The sequence below is a fragment of the Limulus polyphemus genome, unplaced genomic scaffold, assembly GCF_000517525.1.
Source record: "Limulus polyphemus unplaced genomic scaffold, Limulus_polyphemus-2.1.2 Scaffold935, whole genome shotgun sequence".
NCBI classification, from domain to species: Eukaryota; Metazoa; Arthropoda; class Merostomata; order Xiphosura; family Limulidae; genus Limulus; species Limulus polyphemus.
The window spans coordinates 284,899-301,174 of NW_013666545.1; the positions used below are offsets into that span (position 1 = coordinate 284,899).

General features: G+C 33.3%; 1 protein-coding gene across 3 annotated transcripts in view; it reads left to right on the forward strand.

Annotated features, from left to right (window-relative positions):
- LOC106461330 (gamma-aminobutyric acid type B receptor subunit 2-like) overlaps nucleotides 1–16,276 on the forward strand; it is a 126,393-nt gene that overhangs the window by 90,840 nt on the left and 19,277 nt on the right. For all 3 annotated transcript variants that reach the window (XM_022388200.1, XM_013921148.2, XM_022388201.1), the window contains exons 3-9: nucleotides 3,542–3,709; nucleotides 5,587–5,688; nucleotides 9,046–9,111; nucleotides 10,661–10,852; nucleotides 13,654–13,887; nucleotides 14,433–14,493; nucleotides 14,697–14,780. In XM_022388200.1, the coding sequence (XP_022243908.1) occupies nucleotides 3,542–3,709; nucleotides 5,587–5,688; nucleotides 9,046–9,111; nucleotides 10,661–10,852; nucleotides 13,654–13,887; nucleotides 14,433–14,493; nucleotides 14,697–14,780 (907 nt within the window). The remainder of the gene's footprint in view (nucleotides 1–3,541; nucleotides 3,710–5,586; nucleotides 5,689–9,045; nucleotides 9,112–10,660; nucleotides 10,853–13,653; nucleotides 13,888–14,432; nucleotides 14,494–14,696; nucleotides 14,781–16,276) is intronic.

Here is a 16,276-nt window from a genome sequence, read left to right on the forward strand (position 1 = left end):
ATTTTCATTTTTTTCTGAAAAGGTGGTGTCTATTTACTTGTGACCACGCTGTGTATAATTCTGATCTACTAAGGTAGCTTGCTTCCATCAGAAGTTATCTAATCCGGTGCAAAATATTTTATTTAATATTGATACATTATTTTTACTTCTTAAGGAAGTAACACAGAATAATTTCTTTCTCCCCCAGTGATTTTTTAAATAATCTATGTATAGATTTACTTTTTACTTTAGTCACTCACATGAATATTTCCAGATTGTTTTATGTTTGTCAGTCATAGAAGATTTTATGTTGAAAATTGAGAACATTAAGTCTATTAAAACACGTATGAGTTATTTACGATTGTTATGAATAGGCGAGGGAATGTGACTTTTGGTTAAAAAGAGTATAAAAAGTATCATTTGATAAAATAGAGATTATACATAAAGTATTAGTTGCTAAAAAAATGGATACACAAATTTCATAAAAAGAGGATACACAGTGTATCTTTTGTTAAAGCGAGATATACAATATGTCTTTTAATAAAAAGATGATACACAGTTTCTAGCTTGGTGAAAAAAGAGCATATATACGATAGTACTTAATAGGAAGGATCGTGTTGAAACAAAATGGCGGCCTTAAAAATGGCCCGTTTAAAACCACATATAAAATATCTGAATATTAATAATGATTATTTTACAGTATTGGCTGAGCAAAACTAAAGCTTATTTCCTAAATCGCTATATATACGTATTTATGGAGTGGATCAACTTTTCACTATTTCAATAAATTTTCTTCTTAGTAAGTAAATGACTTTTCCAGACAAGGGTATAGAAAAAAATAACGAACTTTATCCTAATTCTTTCACTGAACTCTTCCGTCTGGGGTCCCAATGATTCCTTTTTTGTACCGAAAAGAATAGTAGTGTGTGTGTGTGTGTGTGTGTTTATGTATATCCCTACTTTTGCCCATACTAACATAATTACAGTAATTTGCCAAAGTATATTTTTTTAAGTAGTAAGTAATTCAGTTTTTGTAGTGTTGACTTTTTTTGTTTCAATACTTTGTGTAGCATTAAAAAATTTTATATTACTATAGCTAGCTAGGTTACGTATATATCGATCCTCACTTGTCTTTATAAAATTTTAATTTTTTATTATACTTGTATACATATATATATATATAGAGAGAGAAACAAACAAGCAGGCAGTGAATGTTTTATATTATCCACTTAAAACTGTAAAGTTAGGTTTGCTGCAAACCTTTCAAGCTGAACAAAGTAAAGCAAAAAGTTAAGTATACTTCTTCGGGTGTGTGTGCTTCTTTACAACGTTTTTTATTCATCAGGTTTGTACTTATTCACAACGTTTTTAGTCATCAGGTGCGTGCTTTACTACAACGTTAATATTCATCAGGTGTGTGCTTTTTTACAACGTTTTTATTCATCAGATGTTTGCTTCTTTACAACGTTTCTTATTCCTCAGGTTTGTACTTGATTACAACGTTTTTATTCATCGGGTTGTGCTTCTTTAAAACGTTCTTTTTTTAAAATTTCATCTATAGAGTGAGGTCAATAACTAGATAAAACTTCCAGTATCTTTAACATTTCCCGGTAACAAAACAACCAACTAGTGTAGTGATGAGAGATGGATAGAGGCACTGCTATATCTCACGATGTTGTTTTATTGGCTGTGATAAAAGAGCATATACGTTAGCAGTCGCCGAGCAAAGTTTCCGTTTGATTGCCACTTAAAGATCAAAAGTTGCCTGGCTGCTCGTTCCAACATTGTTGTTGTTGTTGTTATCTTCGCTGTGTATCAAAGAATCGCATAGGATGCCCACAAGATGGCGTATTATTCTTCCGCGTTTTTCTCTATATTTTTACTTTCCTCTCGACAGTCTCTGGATAATATCTCAAATATTTCCACTGCACTACTTCCTAATAAATGGGATATGTTCAGTTGACTGGAAAAATGTCTAACCCATATCGTTTTGAAGGTTAGTTGAGGGGTAAGAATGTTGAAATAATGAGGTATTTCTTACAAAATGAAGAGATACCTATCTTTGTAAAGTTTGCAGAAAAGAATGGCCAGCACACAACCCTGTAACTGCACCGCGTGTAATGTTGATGCCACGTTAATCACTGTTCATAACATGTGCCCTTTTTAAAGTATTAACAAAATTATCCGATAAATATTACGTCAAGGCAAACACAAGAAATAGTTTAACAGCAACACTACATAAAATATCAAGCGCTCCCGCCAAACACATTTCCCCTTACAATCTATAGTGCCTACATTACCCAGCACAGTAAACGACCCACAAGAAAAGATCGCTATTAATGCTATGTTATAATCCTGTATTTCTTTTCAGCCTGGGCACAGGACAGATAGAATATTCGGCGTCTGTCCCGTGAAAGTGGGTTTTCTCCGGGCACTCCGGTTTCCCCCCACATCTAAATTATCTCTGGCTTGGATCCAGAGATCCCAACCCTGAAAAGGGACCGTTCAAATTCCATTCCAATTTCAATCAAAGTGAAAATGTTAAATCAAATTTTCCAGTTAAAAATATAATTTCAAATCAACGCAAAAGATTAACATTTATGCTCAAACTTTAAAATCAAAATATTTAATACATAAACATGCATTTTCAAATAACAATGTGGAAGCTCGTTGCTTGGTGACAGTATTGGTCCTTTTCCCTTCGCCACGACTCAATCGACGCCGGATTTCACGAAGCTGCTTCGGTCTTTTCCGTCCGTCTCCACGGCCTCCCGACTCCAATCACAAACGGCTCAACACGTCACTGAATGCCAAATCAAGACTTACGAAGCAAAATAGTACACGCGCGTGGTTGAAGGGGAGCAAAAGTTCCCGAGCACCCCGGTTGGGAAGAGCGGACAAAAACTTGTTCCCTCTTTCTTCAAACTAAATTACTGCCACGTATATTTTTTCTTCAGTCACAGTATCGAATTATATGAAAACCCCCCTTTGCCGAATCTCAGAATTAAACAGAATAATCGATATTAGTTCGTCCAATCAGAAGAGGCTATTCTTATAATTGATATTTGATTTATAACTTATACTATAAAATGCATACACTGTTTTTATTTTAAGTAATTACTCCTTAACGTATATAAACAGATAAAATTAATTATTTTTTGATATTCGAATAAAGTTACAGAAAGGCTATCTGCGCTATTCGTCTCTAATTTTGAAATGGTAGGCTAGAGGGAAGGCAACTAGTCACCACCGCCAACTTTTCTGGCTAAATAGTGGGATCTGACCGTCACTCTTATTACGCTCCCACGACCCCAGAGTGCGGAGCGTGAATTTTTGTTCTTGCACTAACAGGCACCTGACCACAACGTTGGGCCTAAGTGAAATCAACCTACTATCTTGACTAATGACTAAAATGTACTACGCCTTTGGTTGAAACCGGGTTTCGATTCCCGTAGTGGGCAGAGCACAGATAGCCCATTATGTAACTTTGTGCTTAACTTCAAAACAAACAAACCTATCTCAAGTGTAATTTACTAATTTGATATTTTGTTTTATTTTATAGCTCACTTATGGGGACACACATCCGATGTATACGGTCGAAAATTATCCAAATTTTTTTCAAATTGTCCCCAGTGAAACTGCCTTCAACCCAGCCAGAGTAGCATTACTCCAGCTCTTCAACTGGTCTCGTGTAGGGACGCTCTATCAAAGCAAACCTCGCTATGCCTTAGTAAGTTAAAATCTGCTCTTGTCTTCAGAATTTTATCAGTCAAAACGTTCACTTTTGTGTATTGTTAATGTTTGTTGTTGTTTTTTGTAATTGTCGAATAAGTTTTTAAACACTTTCAAATGTACTTTATTTATTTATTTCCACTGAATATCTAATCGTATTTAGTTCTATATAAAACAAATGCAGCCACGAAACAAACATCTAACACCAGAGCAAAAAACATAAGGTGGGATATTAAGTTATTATGATTAAGATAAAAATAATAACAATTAGAGTAATATACATGACTGAAGGAAGACAGCCAGAACTGTCCCTAAAGTTGGTATTCCAGCTATCAATATGATTTTTGGACATAAGAACCAATATTATACTAAATTTTACCTTTTGCTTTAGTATAGCTCCCATGCTCCACCCTTCCATGCTACTAACTGAGCCTCTTCAGTAATTACGCCTTTTGTAGTTCTATATATACACATATATTTGTTTGTGTATGTGTATATATATATTCAAAACTCTATTTAAAAAAAACCTTCGCATTTTCCGGTCATTATACAAAAGTCATAATAGAGATTGCCTGTGATAATAGCACACAAAAGCGTTGGGGATATCCCATCTATTTTTGAGTCGTTGTGGATGTAAGCACTCAACTCTGTATCCTTATTGAATTTTCCACCACTCCTAACTAGTTTCTCATCTGGTTTTTGGATTTTGTCTGATAGATGGGATACCCCCAACGCTTTTGGGTGCTATTACCACAGTCAAGCTCCGTTATGACTTTTGGATAACGACCGGAAAGTGCGAATGTTTTTTTAAATAGAGTTTTGAATTTATATTAAGTTCATTACTGTTTTACAGTGTTGATTTTGATCGCTTATTGACAATTAATGTAATTGATATAATAGTTTTGAAGCTATACCTCTTATTATGTATATATATATATACATACACGTGTGCGTGGACAACCGTTTCTAGTTTACACTATACATGTGTATATATACATCAAGTACCAAAACAAGCCTTAACAACTATAAGAAAAACGCTACATAAATTAAAAAGAGCACAGGCTATAATGTAGGATATAAGATGTGTCCAGGGCACATTACATGGTGATTTAATTTATGCAGCGTTTCTGTTGTAGTTATAAAAGCTTGTTTATATAAGTGAAATGCTTTTTCATCGCAGGTTCGACTCTTTATTTTTAACGTAGTCCTTCCTAATATTTACTTAACTGTTAAAATAATGTTTTACATATCAATCTAAATATATATATATATAAGAAAACATTGGAATATCAAACATTTTTACTTCTTTTATTACTTTCTTCTACCGGTTTAGTGAATTCGTCACTCTTCAGGAAATAGTTTTGTTGAGAATCTATAGCAAAAAAACATACAAATACCGCTTTTCAACTAAACATAAATAATCTACATTAAATACATATATTTTACTAACGTACAAACATATAATACAGTCCACGTATAAATGAAGTAAATTACAAAATTTATCGAATTTGTTTGCTTATTGTTTGTATTTATACCACGTTCAACTGTATTTTCAATGTGCCACTAATTGTTTGTATTTATACCACGTTCAACTATTTTCTATGTGCCACTAATTGTTTGTATTTATACCACGTTCAACTATTTTCTATGTGCCATTAATTGTTTGTATTTATACCACGTTCAACTGTATTTTCTATGGGCCACTAAGAAACTGATGTTTTAACACACCTGGTTGTGTCGTATTTCCGAAATTATTTTTCTCCGGATTTATTTTTTTAAAACCTATATTAATAACATTTTAATTTTTTGTTTTAATGAATGGCAAATGTATCATATGTTTTGCTACTTAGATCTAACTAGTTGTTTCTGTTTTAGCCGCACAGTAAATTATTGTCGGATCTTGAAGCTGCTGAGATTGAAATAGCTGCTCAGCAAGGATTTGTTGATGAACTCAAGTTAGCTATATCTAAGCTCAAGGTGAGTAAAGCACCATCCTGTGGCCTCAAGAAATACTACTTTATAATATTTAGTGTACTAAAATTAAAATAACCATGAATAAATATACTTTACTTGTACGATGGTGGGATGAAATGAAGAAACTATTAAAACGAACTGTTTGAGTTAAAATTTTGTCTATAATTTCATCCTAATGTTCTTCAAACTAATCGCTCCTTTACTGGTGGCACCCCTTTGTCACGGCGATAAGTCTGTAGGCTCATAACGCTAAACACCAGGTTTCGATACACGTGATGGGCACAGCACAAATAGCCCATTATACAGATTTGTGCTTAGCTCCAAACAAACCTTCTCTGGTAAGTTACTTAACGATTGATATACCTTCATTTTATAGAGATTTTTTCAGCCAATTATTTGGTTGAAAAATAATATTTTATGCAAATGAAACCATTTATTTGTTCAGTGTAACAAAAACGCTTGTCTCTTTGTTCAGTTAAACAAGACTACTTGTCTCTTCATTCTGTTAAACAAGGCCTCTTGTCTCTTTGTTCAGTGAAACAAGACCACTTGTCTCTATGTTCAGTGAAACAAGGCCACTTGTCTCTTTGTTCAATGAAACAAGGCTTCTTGTCTACTTTTTCACGAAACAAGGCCACTTGTCTGTTTGTTCAATGAAACAAAGCCTCTTGTCTCCTTGTTCAATGAAACAAGACCACTTGTCTCTTTGTTCAGTGAAACAAGGCCACCTGTCTTCTTGTTTAATGAAACAAGGCCATTTTTCTGGGTATCAGTTTGAAAAGATAAGTGTATGATCTGTAAGACTGCAGATAGTATCACATATTTTAGTATGATATTTATATGATAGCGCGTGCTTATTCTAACGTTAAATAAATTACGTGTAATTAAGGCCTCAGATAAGATATGATGCCTTAAACACAACAGTGACTTTTCAATGTGTACACACACACACTACGTTTTCATGCTGTGTCCGTAGTAGTTTGGTAAAATTGAAGTAATGGTTTAGTAGTAGCAACACAAACTTACAAGAGCGTCTTCCTTAATTTTAGTAGTAGAAACACGAACTTACAAGAGCGTCTTCCTTGATTTTAGTAGAAACACAAACTTACAAGATGGTTTCCTTAATTTTAGTAGTAGAAACACGAACTTACAAGAGCGTCTTCCTTGATTTTAGTAGAAACACAAACTTACAAGATGGTTTTCTTTAATTTTAGTAGTAGAAACACAAACTTACAAGAGCGTATTCCTTGATTTTAGTAGAAACACAAACTTACAAGAGTATCTTCCTTGATTTGTGAGCTGCATTGCGTGCTTTACATTTCAACACAATCTTCGCTAATTGAAATCAGTAACCTCTCTAGAGTCAACTTTAAAAGGAATTGAAAATTTCAATTGAAGAAACTGTGTTTTGTTTTATCTGTTTTAATTAAGAGAGATTTGTTTTTCTCCTTGGTCAATTTTATACCTGTAGATTTATTATTTTGGTATAGTATAATTTGAATATTCGTTCGTATTTTCAGACCTCGTTCGTTATGAATGAGTAAGTCACAAACAGTACAGAGATACCTCACATTGTGTAAAATATTACCTCGTTCGTTATGTATGAGTAACTCACAAACAGCACAGAGATTCTTCACGTTGGATACAATATTATCTTGTTCGTTATGTATGAGTAAGTCACAAATAGCACAGAGATACCTCACATTGGATACAATATTATCTTGTTCATTGTTGATGGGTAAGTCACAAATAACACAGAGATACCTCACATTGGATACAATATTATCTTGTTCATTGTTGATGGGTAAGTCACAAATAACACAGAGATACCTCACATCGGATACAATATTATCTTGTTCGTTATGGATGGGCAAGTCACAAACAGCACAGATGATAATCTTAAACAAAAATGACGAACTTAATACAAATGTTGTATTAACAGATGAAATTATAAGAAATCAGTTCTTTCATGTAAATGCATTTTATAAATATATGAACATTATAAATTCCTATTATAGACTAAATCAGAAAGTACTAAAAAATCTTATGTATAATACTAGAACACTAGAAAATAAATAATGTGAAATTCCAAATTACAACAATAACTATATGTATAAAATACCATATGTAATGAATCAACTCCCTAGGAACTTATGGAATTAAAAACGTTAAAAGACTGGTTATTAAGTGCTGTTTATAGACGAATTGAGTAATATTCATTGAATGGTAACTAACTCATATAGGGTTAATATTATCATTAATTTAGCTACAGGATACTATGTTCGTAAATGATAATGGTGTAATAAAGTTACAGGATATTATGTTTTTGTGATATATCCAATAAGTTGTTAGTTTCAGATCTTAAATTATCATAGTTATTAAGGAGTGTTCCACAAACAAGCTGATTAAGACTTGTTAGAACTTCTTTATTTCTATATGTTTTATTTTTTTATTAATATTTATACATTGCATGCGTCAAAAAGAAGAATAAAACATGTATATGTACCGTAAAAGAATTAACTGTAACTTGATTATTATTAACGCAGGAGTTACTGTTGAAAAATATGTTATTTTAATAGTACATATTTCGTTGGCCAGGTGGTTAGGGCGCTTGACTCGCAATCTGAGGGGCGCGGGTTCGAATCCCCGTCCCACCAAACATGTTCGTCCTTTCAGCCGTGGGGACGTTATAATGTGACGGTCAATCCCATTATTCGTTGGTAAAAGAGTAGCCCAAGAGTTGGCGGTGGGTGTTGATGACTAGCTGCCTTCCCTCTAGTCTTACATTACTAAATTAAGGACGACTAGCGCAGATAGCCCTCGTGTAGCTTGGCGCGAAATTCAATAAACAATCATATTTCGTCACTTGTTTATTCGAAACTCACTTGACTTAAAACTCTGTGAGTTAAGTTTAACAATTTTTTTTTTCTCGCTTTTCACGTTCTTACTCATCTCTTTCTAATCATTTTGAAATTTTTCAAGATGATATTTTTTTGTCAAAGAAAAGAATCGATTAGAATTTGAATTATTTTTAGTGTGTGGGTTTGTTTTTCGAAATATCAAATTGTTCTTATTTTTGTAGTTAAACAATTATACCCAGAAAAAGGAGCTATTTTTTTCATTTCTTAACTTGGAGAAATGCCTGATAAAAAAGGTGTTTTGTTAATTTTTAACACAAATAGTCCTAGTTCCATTCTTATGTCACAAGGGAGCATACAGCGATCTTTTGACGTAAACTTTTAGATTTGTTTCTATTTATAGTGTATTTCTTCATCACTCGCTCAACATGGCAGACATTGAAAGTATAAAGAACATTCGTCTTCATGTTTCTCAGATAACATGTTTTATACTTCATTTCAGGAGAAAGATGTCCGCATTATTCTTGGTAACTTCGATGAACACTGGGCGAGAAACGTCTTTTGTGAAGTAAGTTGTATGAGCATTAATAACATTTCCAAATAACAGTTGGATTTAAAAACAAATTCTATGGTTTTTATTGTTATAAACACTTTTCGTGGAATAAGTCTGTTTTCTGATATTCAGCTGCTAACATTGTAAGAATACTAGGGTTTTTATGTCACACATAAGTTTATTAAGAGTTTGATTTTTTAAGTATATTGGAGCTAGATAATCAGAAACGGAACAAACAATGCTTGTTTTATGTTTATATATTTTTTATTTTTAACAAAGCCACATTGGGCCATCTGCCATGTTCACCGCGGAAAATCGAACCCTAGATTTTAGCGTTGTAAGTACATAAACTTACGGTTGTCCCACCAGGGGACCAAAAAATTGGGGTCCCAATGGAAAACGTAGGTGTGGAGTAAGCGTTTCGGCCAAATGATAAAGGTTGTTTGACTGAAACATTGAGCACATACTCTCTTTTTTTTTTTACCTTGCAGTGATTTTAAAAGTTTATTTGTATTATTCAATTATGTACCATATAATTTGGACAGTTAATAAAAATAATTAACTTCCATATAAATATAATTAATGTAATCCACCCTCCTTGAGAAACGCAGTTTCACCTGGACTGCTAAATAAATATTAAGCCCGATAAACCATTACTTATAATGGTTGCTTCATAAAAAAAAGCATCCATCTTGTTTAGAACAGGATATTTACTGAAACACCGGAACAATGGTAAAGAACGAATGTTTATAAAGAAATACTCTGGCGTGTGCAGCTGAATGTAAACCAAGGTACGAGATGAGAATGTAAAAGAAAACGAAAAATTCATATTCCAATTTTAGGCTTAGAGAATGAGTCGAGCTAAATTGTGATAACAATGCTGAAACTCTACACATCTAACCTGCTCTTGCTTATAACATAACCAATATTTATTATGTGTGTGTGTTCTCATAGGACCGGTAAACTACAGGAGTTTGGGGGTGTATAGAGGCATACAATTAACAGTAACTGTTCAAGACTTTCATTAAACAATGTTTTAAACATCTCGTTCAATAGATATTATAATATGTGTGATATCCATTAGGAAAATTTAAAGTAAATACATAAAATGTATAAAAATCCACAAAGTCATACAATATATGGCGTTAAAGACTCGCGATGATCAAATCATAGATAACCTATTGTGTAGCTTTGTGCTTAACAAAGTTTTAATTATATAGTTACATACAACAATTATACTATGTTACATATACAGTGTACTGTGCTTAATATATGGCTATGCTATTAGTAAAAAAAAAGCCTAAATGTTTAATGATAAAGTTTAGGTTTAGGTTTACGCTAGCAAAAACAAAAATTGATAATATTTTCCATTAAGACTAAACCTCATCAACATTATATATTATTGTGTTAACGATTCTGTTGTGGTACACTCGTCCAATAATTTTGTGATCTGACACCGAATTGCATCAGGATCACGATATAAGGTTTTAGGCCCGTGGTGTACTCTCGCTTCGAATATAAAAGCATACATTAGGAGGCACTAATTCAATGTCTGATTTTTTAGGCCTACAAATTAGGGATGTACGGAAGGAAGTACCAATGGATCATTGTAGGAATGTATGATTATGATTGGTGGATGAAACACTTAGACAATCTGACCTGTAACCAGTCGCAGCTCAGGGAAGCCATGGAAGGTTACTTAGCTGTAGATATCTTATCTCTTAGTTCTACGGAGGACATCACCGTGTCAGGTCTGGTAAGTAACTAATATACTTGGGAAACATGAAAGATAAAGGAAATGTTAATAACGTGGTTTAACCAATATACTTGGGAAACATGAAAGATAAAGGAAATAGTAAGTAATGTGTTTAATAATATACGAAGAAACATGAAAGATAAAAGAAATGGTAAGTAATGTGTTTTAACCAATGTACTTGGGAATCGGGAAAGATAAAGGAAATAGTAAGTAATGTGTTTTAATAATATACGTAAGAAACATGAAAGATAAAAGAAATGGTAAGTAATGTGTTTTAACCAATGTACTTGGGAATCGGGAAAAATAAAGGAAATGATAAGTAATGTGGTTTAACCAATATACTTGGGAAACATGAAAAACAAAGGAAATAGTAAGTAATGTGTTTTAATAATATACGAAGGAAACATGAAAGATAAAGGAAATGGTAAGTAATGTGTTTTAACCAATATACTTGGGAATCAGGAAAGATAAAGGAAATGGTAAGTAATGTGTTTTAACCAATATACTTGGGAATCAAGAAAGATAAAGGAAATGGTAAGTAACGTGGTTTAACCAATATATGTAGGAAGCATGAAAGATAAAGGAAATGATAAGTAATGTGTTTTAACTAATATACGTAGGAAACATAAAAGATAAAGGAAATGGCTAGTAACGTGGTTTAACTAATAAACTTGAGAAACATGAAAGATAAAAGAAATTGTAAGTAAAGTGGTTTAATCAATATACGTAGGAAACATGAAAGATAAAGGAAATGGTAAGTATCGTGGTTTAACCAATATAATTGGGAAACATGAAATATCAAGTGAAAAAACTGAAAATCAAGAACCCGAGTTTATAATAATTTAGATGTTCCTTCCTCTTAATCAGACACGAAATACGCGTTCTTTCGTTCAGTAATGGACGTCTTTATTTTGAGGTTAGTTACAGTATACTGGTATGCAGACAAGTATAATAATACAATAAATATTTTTATTCGTCTGTTTTCCTATCTATATTTTATAATATGTTAATATAAGATTAAAAATTGTTATTTAATTTTTCTGACATTGTCAAATTTAAACTTAGGCAATGTACATTTCCTGAGATTTCTTCCTCTTTCTCAATTTTTTGGTAGAGCTGAAGAATTGTAACTTGTTAAAACTTAATGTTTACTAACATCTATATGTTTCGTCTGCCATTAACTTCTCCAAACTTTCCAGAGCTAAGCACTGTCATCAACTTCTCGTACATTTACAGAGATAATTCAATTTTCAACTTTTTCAACCCTTTCCAGAGCCGAGTTGCAGTACTGGAAACAATTATGAAAATGGTCAAGAAAAGGATATAAAAAGCTAATATTACGAGAATGCCACCCTTTTATGCACTAAAGTACAGTCTGTGTAAAGCTTATGAAAGTACAGACAGTCATACAATTCCCAGTAGTAGTGTGGATGTCAGTCATGACTCTCAGAAAGGTGTGAAGTAATCAAAGTTTTGGCTGAACAATTACAAAAAACTCAATTTTTCAGTAAGAGCTGTGTACGGGGTACGTGAAGCTGGCAAAGTTAATAATAGAAGGGGTCGAAGTAATCCAAAATTCAAACATAATATTAAGTACTTCAAGGTAGGTTGTATACGAGATGAAAGATTGTCGAGTACAGATTTTGCCAACGACCTTGCTGTAAATGCAGGTGTAAACGCTACCTCGAGAACAGTAAGATAGATATTATTATAAGGTGGCTTCGTTTAACGTGTAGTTACTTGAAAACTACTGCTGAGAAAATCTAACCAAACCAAAAGGCTGAAATGGAGATAGGAAAACAAACAGAGGAATGAGTAAGTAAAACTGTAAACGTATGCTCTTTACAGACGAATCGAAAGTTGAATGGTTCGGCCACAATTAATGGATAACTTATTCAACTGCAGAGAAGAAAATATCATAGTCAATGTGCCACACCTACAGTGAAACATGTAAAAGTTGGAGGCTGCATCTCAGCCAGTAGTGTCGGTAATCTGCAAAAAAAAAAAATGATGGCACCCTGACTGCTGAAACGTACATCCATTCTCCCATGGACATGATTCATTGAGCAGGAATTTTCGTATTCCAGCAAGAATATGACCTCAAACATCGTGTAACTTTGATGAAATACGTGTGGTCTACACAAAGTTCAGACATGGACATTTTTTTAGGCTGCATGGACTTATGTAAAAGCTTAGAAAGTCAAAAGAATTGTAGGGAGTAATACAGAACATTTGGAACAATATCCCGAGATCATGTATTGATAAACTGTATGGCAGCATGACAACAAGATATAACTCCCTGAGTAAAGTAAAAGGACCACATACAAAATACTGGTGCATTCTATAGCTAGTCCATATTACTTTTTTATTTATTCTGATAATGTTTTTACCATAAATAAGCTCACCATTTAGTTACTATTTGCTCGTTGTCAGTGACTGTAGCATACGTAGCTTGTGGTTTCAATGATCATTTCCAATACTACATATATATCAACAATTTCTTCTCCAAAAACCTATTTAGGGCTAAGCTTTTTTATTAACTTATCGATAGTTTGCAAAAAGCCAAGATTAACCATAATCATCACTTGTATACACTCACGTCGCACTAGGCCTAACTGTTTTATTGATTTTTCTATACGGTGTTTCTTTCTCGGCGTAGATAGGAACTCTCCTTAATTTGCTTTAGCCACGCTAAATTGTATATATTTTTAAGTATTTAAAATCCCTAGAGAATTCTAAGTACACTTAGTTTTGCCTTAACGTGTCAGACCTTAAATTATATGAAATCTCTATCTTGTCAGACTTCAGCGGAATATTATGCTCAGTACAAACAACATTACAGCGGAAGCAACAATCGTTTCCATGGTTATGCGTATGATGGGATCTGGGTGATAGCTCTGGCAATTCAGATGGTGAAACGGAAGCTTCTTGCTAGCGGAAGTTCGAGAACGCTGGAGATGTTCGAGTATAGTGACCCTTTCTGGGGAACCCTTTTTCGAGAGGCCTTCAACAAAACTTCATTTATTGGAGTGACGGTAGGTGTCATCACCCTTTCTTAGACGTTTTTTATAAATTTTAATGTTGAAATGTTCTGATCAAATCATACCGTACTCACAATAGCTAACACTATATTAACGTTTCTTAAAATGGTAACATGCAGCATTATAACCTATCCTCACTGAAAAAAATATAGTATTCTCATGTTGCGCTCTTTAAAGTAACAGGATACTTCTCATTGTTATCGTCACTTTGACATAATGACCGCTAACCGTAGATTGTAAAGCAATATGATACTTCTCATTGTTATCGCCACTTTGAGATAATAACCGCTAATCGTGCATTGTAAAACAATATGGTACTTCTCATTATTATCGTCAATTTGATATAATGACCGCTAATCGTGCATTGTAAACCAATATGATACTTCTCATTGTTATCATCACTTTGTGTAGTATAGAGTAACATGATCTTTCGCATGGTTACAGTTTCAAGTTTCAAACTGTATTGTTTCATGCTTAGTTTCGATTTGATGAAGATATATCTTATGTAAATGTTGATAGATCTTCCGGTTTATCTACAGGGGTCAGTTAGCTTCTTCAGAAATGAACGGCGGGGTCTTGTTCTACTCAAACAATATCAAAGTAAGTTTTTATTTTATCTTATCGATTTTTATCGGAGTTTTCTACCTGTAAATGTATTTTTTACGTTTTATCTATTTTTCTTTAAAAGTTAGAAGTTCTAGAGTTGGACGAATTTGCTTATTTAATTTTTATAATGACAATTTAAATTAGTTATTATTTTGCAGTAATATTTTATTAACAGTGTATTTCAATTTATCCATCAGATGGGGCTGAGGTGAAAATCGGTGAATACGATTCTGTTTCAAACACGCTGAAGCTTTACAAGGATACGAAAATAATTTGGAATGGTAAGACATGTGCTGTTTAATTTAGATGGAATATAAAATTCGGTTTTATAGATACTTTATGCAATACGAATCTCCCAAATACCTCGAGACATAATTCAGAGGCGACTTTTAAACTCGTTTTACATTTCACACATTAGAGGTAATATATTGTTACATATCTGCTTGTTTGTTTGTCTCCGGTAGAAACTCTTTCCGAGAATCTTCAGTGATACAAGTCCTTTCTTTATTAAACCAATTTATCCTTCCTCGATACAAACTTTTAGTACGAGAAAGTTCCACAATCAGTACGTTTCTCGTCACTTTAAACTTAACAACTTTTATAATACAAGCTATAAATCATAGCGATTCACAATCTCGATAATTTCGCTCTCGACGAGTGCAAGACACACACTAACAGAATCATAAATTTCACGGAACTCAAAAAATAACTACTGCTCTCTCTTCATCTATATATCCTGCCCAGCTAGCTTTCCTCTGCCTGGCTTATATACTAACGAAGAGGGCATCTCCAGAATACTCGGACTTCCCCAATCATTCGAGAAACTCATCACACGCGCCACCAGCGTCACGTGACTTCCGCTGTCATAACAATATAATTTATAATTGCCTTATGATTATTATTTTACATTTTTTAACCTAGACTGAGTCTAATTAATTCTGAAATAAACTTGCCTTGATCCACTATCTTGAAATAGTTTTTTTATGTTACATGTTGTCATAAGTAATCCTCACAATAATCTCTCACTTAAATAGTGAAACAAAATGATTTCAAGTAACTTCAAAACGAGTCTAAATTTTGGCAGCCATATTTATTTGCAAATTTGGAGTTTAAGCGTCAAAATATAGCTTGGTAGCAATCATTTTTGAAATCAGCTGGTTCAAATTAGCCTAGAGAAAGTTGTTGAACATTTAATAAGGGATACTATAAAGGATGAATTCTGAGATTATTGTCTAGTATGGGCCTCAGAGATTACAATCTAGTGTGGTCCTCAGAGATTACTATCTAGTGTGGTCCTCAGAAATTACTATCTAGTGTGGTCTCTGAGGTTACTATCTAGTGTGATCCTCAGATATTGTGATGTAGTGTGGTCTCCGAGATTATCATCTTGTGTAGTCTCTGAGATTATTATACAGTGTTGTTTTTCAGAGATTAACACATAGTGTGGTCTCTGAGATTACCATCTTGTGTGATCTTTGGGATGACCGTCTAATGTGGTCTCTGAGATTATATCTAGTGTTGTTCTCTGCGATTACCATCTAGTGTGGTCTCTGCGATTACTATCCAGCGTGATTTCTGAGATTACCATCTAGTGTGGTCCTTTGAGACACTGTTGGCATTTGAGTGAATATCATATTTTTCTATTTTGATGGAGTACATTTAGTTACAACTATTGAAAGTTATCATAACATATCGTTTTGGGACAACAAGGGACCTATTGGTGCATCTCGACTGTTCCATCCTCTAAACTAAATTAAAATAATTATAGAAAATACTT